Source organism: Salvia hispanica, chromosome 4 (genome assembly GCF_029641045.1).
Source record: "Salvia hispanica isolate PSC_SH4W2 chromosome 4, Shi_PSC_v1, whole genome shotgun sequence".
Classification (NCBI taxonomy): Eukaryota; Viridiplantae; Streptophyta; class Magnoliopsida; order Lamiales; family Lamiaceae; genus Salvia; species Salvia hispanica.
Window position 1 is genome coordinate 9,080,236 of NC_142695.1, and position 9,179 is coordinate 9,089,414.

The 9,179-nt window shown below is 35.4% G+C and overlaps 2 protein-coding genes across 2 annotated transcripts; both read right to left on the reverse strand.

The window, feature by feature from the left end:
• Nucleotides 1-3,349: 3,349 nt before the first annotated feature.
• LOC125196353 (DUF21 domain-containing protein At4g14240-like) lies at nt 3,350-7,695 on the reverse strand. The gene is made up of 13 exons (XM_048094849.2): nt 6,736-7,695; nt 6,160-6,236; nt 5,829-5,912; nt 5,617-5,730; nt 5,201-5,284; nt 5,046-5,117; nt 4,876-4,943; nt 4,702-4,789; nt 4,554-4,627; nt 4,170-4,464; nt 4,045-4,091; nt 3,906-3,978; nt 3,350-3,781 (listed from the first exon to the last, which is right to left on the reverse strand). Exons 1-13 carry the CDS (start codon nt 6,980-6,982, stop codon nt 3,680-3,682), a joined length of 1,425 nt encoding a protein of 474 aa, XP_047950806.1. The 5' UTR covers nt 6,983-7,695; the 3' UTR covers nt 3,350-3,679.
• Nucleotides 7,696-7,815: 120 nt separating this feature from the next.
• LOC125196672 (uncharacterized) lies at nt 7,816-9,179 on the reverse strand. Its single transcript, XM_048095279.2, has 4 exons — nt 8,891-9,179; nt 8,267-8,335; nt 8,075-8,181; nt 7,816-7,988 (listed from the first exon to the last, which is right to left on the reverse strand). Exons 1-4 carry the CDS (start codon nt 9,138-9,140, stop codon nt 7,902-7,904), a joined length of 513 nt encoding a protein of 170 aa, XP_047951236.1. The 5' UTR covers nt 9,141-9,179; the 3' UTR covers nt 7,816-7,901.

Here is a 9,179-nt window from a genome sequence, read left to right on the forward strand (position 1 = left end):
CCATACTATGTTGTTAGCGTGTAACATATACTATACGGGTTCACGAGCTCGAGCTCAGCTTCTCTTGTTTCTAGTTTTGCATTTCGGGTTCTTAATAAGGACACTTGCATCTAATCATGTAGCCTGAATTTAATTATTTAATCAAACTATGCCTTTCAAAGTGGAGTAATAAATAAATTATTTAATGAATTCAGCTCGAACCCAACCATTATAGTCTTCACGAGCCTTCTCTTCAAAAAACAACTTTTGTTTTTGAGCTGTACCAAACTTTACTTAAATATAGCAATTCAATCAGAAATCGAACGAACCAATTCTTTTAAGTGGACAAACAAAACAGTTAGCCAAACTTAAATTAATTTTACAGCTGTCCAACAACTAAATTAGAACTACTATAAAACTAGCAAGTATGAAAAGATGAGTTTGGGCTGATCACTATCAAGACTTTTTTTAAACAATCGCTAACAAGAAGACAACTACAAAAGCCCAAGTCTAAGATAGAAGGGCCCTAGATACTAGGAAAATGTTTAATAGTCCATATGCCTTTTTGTCCTTCAATTGCACAACCATTTTACAAAATAACATTGATAAATTATTATGTGATAAATAAATCATTATAAAAGAGAATAAAACTGGAAATAAAAAATATGTTAATTTTTTGTCAAAAATAGAAATCACTCTGACTACAACTTTTTTATGCAACAGATTAATATACATAACAAAAGGCATGAATCAACAACTTCTCTTTTTTCTCCCCAACCATTATTTTTGTAAAACTTCTCCTAATCTACCATGCAATTATGTGGCAAGTTCCCAGCAATTATCATATGCAACAACAAGCAATATCTTCAACAGTATGACCCCCCACCACCCACCCCACTTCCCCCAAGTTTTGTGTCTTTTTTTCTACCAATGTGCTACTTGGAGGAAAATATTGTGATGGAGGTATTTTACTTAGTCACATCTTGATATTTTGCAGATAACATGAACTGCTTTTCTTGAATTATTATTGTACTATTCTACAGATGATTTTAGATAAACAGACCCCTACCCCCCACCACTACTGGATTTTGCCAAATCTATTTTCTTGAGTTCAAAAGAGGTGTTGGCAAAAATGTCCCAATGTTATCAACACAAAGTGTTGTTGGTGTTGGACTGTAACCACACCTTTTTAGTCTTTGTTTATGTGTCCATAATAAATTTGAAATTTATTTCAACTATGCAATATTCGAGCTTATATTAGCTGGATGTATGTGTTTGATCAATGTGATGGGAAACTTAATTTGATCATAAGGTCCACCTTGATCATGTCCTATAGTAGTTGAAGATCTTATCTTTGATTCTTTTGCTTTAACTTGAGATAAGATAATCTTCTTACTGTGTCTCTCTTTTTCCATGGCAAAATGGGACACATTTTTTAGCAAAAAGACACTGAAATTTGATATTGACTAGGAATAGGATGCATCCATATTCCTCTACAGAATTGAGGATATATTATTATCTAGTTCATTTAAAGTTTGAACTAATGTTAGATCTTGTTACTAGAAATGTAGTATCATATCTAAGACCTTAAGCACTTAAAATCCCTAACAAGCAATAGGTTCACAACTCGAGCACGAAATCCATCGGGATCCTATAATTTCGAACACGGTCGTGTTTAGACTCAAGAAAATTGTTAGGTACCTCATAAAATGGTAATGAAGAAGATACAATTAGCTAGTCAAGTAGGGCATGAAGAAAGGTGATGAGGGCCAACACACATCTAATCTTGAAACAACCCGACTGAAAATGACTATGTTCAAGACAAGATAATGAAGTGGGGCTTCAGAACTGAAGGATCACAAATGATTAATATTTAATAATCAAATTTTGATAGGAAAAATTATTACAGGTGTGGAAAAGTTATTTAAATGTGGATTAAGATAGGGTTAGTGCACGTGATATTTATGTACTGTGAGGGTACAAACTGTCCCTACAATTTGAACTACATTTGGAAGTCTTAAACAGTTGGGAGAAGTTGTGCTTACGAATAGGGAAATGGAAAAGTGGAGAAGAATGGTGAGGAATATGATGAGAGAGAAATTCTATTCTACTCCATAATTAGAGTTTGTGTTACTATGCCTCTATGTTGGGACAAGAACTTTTCAACGGATACATGTGTGTGTGTATTTATAGTTTTTCCACACTTTTGCTATTTAATTCAATAAAATTGATACTATTTTTTTTATATATGAATATGTGTGCGAGTTGACCGAGTTCGATCCCTATATATTCTCAATTCTTGTTGAGATGCTTGAATTTAACAACGACAGGCAGGAAGACTTATGTCTTGTTTCCGGATTAAACGTTGGATTCGATTTAATTTGTTGAAGAACATTTTGATCGATGTTCTAATATTTTTTATTTTACAATGTTATGGGAATTTGTCATATTCGGTGAGCATGTAAATGCTCGCTAAGTTGGTGTATGATTATATTTGGTCAGCACGGATGTACTCGCAAATTTTGGGACGTCGATACTTGACAATGTACTCGTGTTTGCACAGCTGCTTGCTCCGTGCTCTCGTCCTTTTATAGTTTTAATTTGAGATTATAAAAGCTGAATGTTATGAATAAATGATTTTTTTTTTTGTTTTTGAGTTGGAAATAAAAATAAATCTAGTGTACTAGCTAGTTCAAAATAATCAATAAATTCGAGGGTACAAAAGAGAGAAGGCAGACAAACAAAATGATTGAATTTGAATGCAAAGAGCAGAAAACAACATCTGAATTCTGAAAATATTTGATTAATCTAAATACAGTACAAAAATCCCACCCTGAATATCAGGGCTTCTGATAAGTCCATTTCATCACTATGAGAATGAAATTTGATTAGTCCTTTTCAATTTGAGTTTGGCACCAGCTGAGCTGGCATCCCCACCTGTCCAATCTCCCCTTGACACCTGTCAACCACTTTCCTTCCACATTTCTCCACATCTATATATATAAACCACACCACCTCATTATTTCATTGTATTCGTTCATAAACTTGTTGAATTCAAGAGTCATATACGACTACTTTTTGTTCTTCTGCCTACATTGATCTTCATCTTAGTTGTGTGGCAATCAATGGGCTTAGCACGACAGAAGCTCCGGGTATGGAAGAAGTGTTCGCGCTACTTCCAAGAGCAGAGGACGCGCCTCCACATCATGTGGAGGTGCTCCGTCATTCTTATACGGTTGAAGCTTGAAGCCGTGAGCTTTGAGGACTGACAAAAGGAGATCATCAACATGAAATTGTGTGTCCCTGCTGAGGATGTGATGCTATAATGTAAAGGTACAATGGGATTATTCTAGCTACTAGGGAATTAATATAGCCAAATTTTGTATATTGAATAAGATTGTATAATGTTATACTTCTGGGTCTCAAATAGAGAATGATTTAAGTAGAAAATAATAATTGAAACATCACCACCTAAAAGAATAACTATGTCAATTATTTGTTGCTGGAATTGGATAAACTAGCTGTTTCTCTATTGTAAGGCTGATATATAACCAACAATTCATCCAACTCCATTTGATTCAAATTATGAAGCTGAGCTCAGACTATTCCTATTGAGTTGTATGTACTCCTACCAAACATTAGAATATACACCTACTTTCTCTACCAACAAAATGGACTCAACTCAAGCAGCCCTCTCTCTTCATCGATCATTTGAAGAATGTGCGTCTCCAAAGCTTCTTACAAATGACGATGCAAGGGTGCCGAACTCATTTGATTTTCTGGGATTTGACGTGGGTTTATACTGAAGCAACACAGAGACAAAATAAGCACGGTTTTTACTAAAAAATCATCAAATAATGTTTTGGTTCTATTAATGCATCTTGGTTTGTAGATACACATTTTTACAGAAAACATAAGTTACTTACAACTCCTTTCTGCATAGCTATCCTCCTAAAGGATGGAGATTGCACCAATGAAGCAGCTGCCATCACGCGTATTCTGCACCAAAAATAAAATTATCTTTTGCAGTTCAAACACACTTCTTAACCAAAGGGAATTAGTTACCTTTTGTGCACATCAACAAATTCATCAGTCTCGTCAACAATTTCCTCCTGCAATAACAATTAACATCACAACTTCCACCAAAAAAAGTGAAATAAAGTAAATAACATGATAAAAGTGATATATACCTGCAGAAGTTCTTCAAATACATCTTCTAAAGTGATGATGCCAACAACTTCACCATCTTCTGATTCACTCGGCGTTGAGTCCGGGTAGATATCAATAGCTACACTATCTGTCTTGTCCACTCTATTTGACAGCAACGGAGTGATCAAGCTTGAGTCCATGTTTGAGTTCTCATTCCTAGCATCAACAAACGAAGGCCTTGTTCTAGTTCCTTTCGATTTTACCACAGCAGCCATGTGACTGCTGCCTTTCTGAAACTCGTTCAGTATGTCATACAGAGGCATATCTGCTGGAACACTGTGAAAATAGTTCAAAAGAAAATCCAGTATATCAATCTTTGTATATGAAAATGTTGTTTATATGCATGAAAAAGTTCAAATACCTACCAAGGGATTCTACGAATGGAAACATTGCTTACTGGTGTAGCTGTTTCTGGTCTCACTGTGAGGAGACTCTTTACCTAACAGTGCATATATTTCAAAAGTTAGACTTTGTGGTTACCGAAAAACATGTACAATTCCAGAAAACCCTTACCAGTAAAACTCCCATGATGTTCCTTGGGCTCCCATGATAGACAGGAATTCGACTATGGCCACTAGCCATGATCCTACTAATAGCTTCCCTGAAAGAACATCTAGTTATATCTTTGCAACGAATCACAAGACTAAATTACTGGATAAAGATAAGAAAAACGCGAGTGATCTTTACCAGTCCAAGTTTGAGTCCAAATCCAAAGAAAATGTAGACTCGATTGGCGTCATGGCCTCCTCAGCGATCTATATGAGTCGCAGAAGAGAATCAGAGACAGGAATTAAACACAAGCATGGTTTCAACAGAAAAAATTTCTGGTAAAGAGAAAATCAAGTTTCCAATCATACCTTCTTGGTTAAATCTAGTGCTCCACTGATAATAGTCGTCTCATCATGTGTGAGTTCGCCACCTTTCCCCGCCTACAGATAAAATGACTGCTTAATGATGTTGAAGCAGAACAATAATCCTACGACTTAATCAGATCAACAACATGTAGTAATACCTCCTCTCCATGAATAGACACAAAAGCCTTCAACTGATCTCTTCTGAAAAGTGGCTCACTATGTCCAAGCGCCCAATCCAGTAGCTAGAAATACATAAAAGAGACTAAACATGTAATGCGATACTATTGTACGACTAGAAACAGATTGGACAAATATTCAAGATTCTAAAGTATGAAAAACTAAATCCTGATTCAAAAGAATGCTACTTTACAAAGATATGCAAGTGAGACGCATCCTGATCTCAATGGACGTAATGTGATGAAAGTGTTAAGTGGAATCACATTTTTGTATCAGAGTCGACGCAAATAAGCTGAGTTTCTGAGTTTATTTCAGATCAGCTGAATGGGACTTGGCTAGTCTGAGATACAATAAAAAAAAAGAAGTGAAATTTCTTCACTTTCTGATGATGACATACCTTTCCAATGGGGTAAGAAATAGGATAGCATATAACCAACATTACTTGCACTAGCCAAATCAAATTTGCACCCACAGCAAGCCCATATCTAGCACATATGGCTTGAGGAATAACCTGACAAGATGAAACCAGGATAGCGTTAATTATTAGTATAATAAAGCAACTACAAAGATGAAAACATTTAATACTAGGAGACACTATTGAGTAAATACCTCCCCAAAAATTAGAACAAAAGTCACGGACATTATAATAGCAACAAATGGATTGAACATCTTATCCAAGTACAGTGGAAGGGCCTGCAACATAGACGGAACTTGAGCACAGCCATTCAATGAAATACAAAATGCAGAATATATTGAGGTTCAAACAAATTCGATACAGTTTCAATTCCATGTTCTGGTCTTTCATAACTCAAACTGACTTCTCTTCTCACTTTGCCTTATTGTTTATTTCCTCAACTACCTACTTCTATCAATATCTAAGGTTATTTGTTTTACTGATTCTCAAATGAAAAATTGATACTCATTAGCCAAAAAAAGCTACCTCCATTGCAACAGCATTACATAAAAGCAATGTCACGAGAAGCTGGTGCTGCTTCTGAACCACTGGAAGTATTGCAACTGCACCAATAATACTACCATCAATCCGCAGTGAAACAAAAACGTTTCTCACCAAACAAAACAAAAGGATCTTATATTATTTAGAATTAAGAGATAATTATGCAAACCTCATGTAATCCAGATATAATTAACCATTTGCATTGAATATTAACATACGATTAATTACTAAATGCATGTCAGCAAAAATATACCAAATGGCGATTATGACAGAAGATTAAACCCCTAATTTCTAACTCCAGCTATAAATCAAAATCTCACCACTGTCATCAATTATCCATTCCTTTTTTCACCAATCTCAGAATCATAAAATATTTACTACTCCATGTTTTATTGCAGAGACTGAGTGAAGACTATATACTACATTTCATCGTTAATTTTAGAAACCCCTCAAATTACTGTGTGTGTGTGTGTGTGTGAATTGCAAAGATAAGGGTGCACTCTAGTCTCTAAACATGCATTCGACGAATTTAGCAAATGTGGAATCGAAAAGAGGGCTGACCAGCCTGTTTCTTCTCGGATGGGGAGCCACTGCGGCGGAGGACCTCGAGCTCGACTTGTCCCAAGGGCATGAGGGCCAAGGTGAGGCCCGAACAAATTCCGGCGAAGACTACCAAGAAGCATGATATTCCGGCGTAGCTGTACCACAGAAAGGTGCCGAATTCTACACCTGTGGACGTCGATACGGTGGCCGCCGCGGCTTTCGTATACAATATTCTCAGCAGCGCCACACCATTGATTAATTGCATTCTTCTCTTCCTCCTCCTCTCTTTCAAATCCTTCTCATTTATTTACTTATTTTATTCATTCCGTATACTAATCGCATTCTAATCTACGTATTTTACTTCTTCTATTTATGGTTATACTCATTATTTATATTCATGTACACATACTAATCTAATTCCAATTGATATATTTTCTATTTACTGGTTTTTATTCAGATTATATTCATGATTTTATTTATTCACATATGGAGTAAGTACTTATCTGATACGAACAGTTTCGATTCATATTATTTTCTATATTTATTATTTATTGTATTTCATGTTAGATTCAGTATTTTATTGATTCAGATATACTAATTCTACTGATTTCGATTAATATATTTTTTCTATTTGATCTCTAGTTATTGTTTTTTTAGAGGCGAAATCTAGAAAAATCTAGTAGGATTGTCAAAATTAATATTCAGCCATCAGCTTTAACAATTATAGATGATTTTTATACCGTTGGGAAAAATGTTTCTGTCAATATGATCGTCAATATTCTTTAGGTAAATGGCTTCCAAATGGACTAGATAATGCACTACTTCGATGACAATTTCGCGCCAAAATCCGGACACCGATGTTCTTGCGTTAATTTTTTGTATTTTCAAAATATGGTACATAAATTTGAATCGATCGAATGTTTTTGGTGTTTGCATGGTGGAAGATCATTATATTTTTTGTTGCATGTTAAGGTTTAATTCGTTGCAGTACTTCTTTTTGTTATTGTTGTTGTATGTTGAGGTTTAATTTTTGTTTGTATTTTCTGCACGCTGCCATAGTTCTATCCTATAAACTGCAAAAGAAAAAAGAAAAAGAGAGAAAAAAAAAAGAGAGAATGCTATACCATAGTATACATACAATAAATCCACAGCACCAAAAACGTTTATTTGGTGAATTAGGCCACCTAGAATTTGTAAACGCTAGGCCTCTGAGGAATTTTGCAGGAACCGGGCTTTGGGAGGGCCACATGTATAAATCTTCCTCCAAAGAACTGAACAGCAGATGAATTCAGCCAAGTCAGCAAGAATGTTTCTGACAAGTGGCAAATCTTGTGAATCAAGGGCAGACGATGTTTACCTGACCGTTCATCTCTTTAATGGCTGCTTGTGCATTCTCCTCTCCCACGAACCAGACATAAGCAAATCCGAGAGGTTGCTTAGTTTTCTTATCGAGTACAAGTTTGACTGCATTATACGTGCAATCGACTGTCTGATTAGTTTTCAAGGGTATACAGAGTAAGATCTTGCATATTGTTACACTAAGTCACACCTCGACTGACTTCTCCACATCGCGAAAATGCTTCCTTCAGCTCTCCCTCCCCCGTTGATTGCGCTAGCCCTGTTTATTGTGATCGGAGAATCCAATCCACCAGAACAGAGAAGAGTAACGATAACGGTACAACACACGACTCAAGAGATCAGGTAGTATAACAATTGTAATGTGAATTTTATTGCAAAATCAAATCTTTGCATACCAACCACACATTGTGTGGTGCAAACAATGCTTGTATCCATACTCTTTTCTTAACAGAATCATAAAATAATAGTAAGACATTATCTCACACATTCAGAACAGCAATCTAAGCCATAAACATAAACCATACAATGGAAGTATATATGTGAATTAATTATTACTGATTCAAAAATACATCATAAAAATGAAATCAACGGTCTAATTATTTTAGTTTATATTCACAAATGAGTATAGAAAGCATTACAACTGTAATTAAGAGGCATAAAACACACACACACATTGTAAATACCATTCTCTATGCCAATATAACAGCATTCAACAACAGTTCTATAATCAGGTGACAGGTGATATACACAAACTAAATGTCAATTGAAAAAAATCAAAGTACTTCAAAGTTATGAGTTTGATAGCAAGTTTCACCTTTTACGAAGACTACGACACTGGAGGGATGCTCTTCTTCCGATTCAGCGGAAGAGCTCAAACTTGAGCTACATTGCGCTTTGTTGTTGGAAATTTTAGTTGGAGCAGATATTGAGATTGTGAAATTTGGGGTTTCGAAAATTGGGGTTTTCGATTTCAAGGGCCTTTCAATCGCACAATAATTACTACTTGGAAATTTAGGGCACAAAATTAGTGGTTTACAGTTACAAGGTGAGCAAAAGAGGGCCATTTGGAACCCTAGAATTTTACTATCTAATTGCAATTTTTT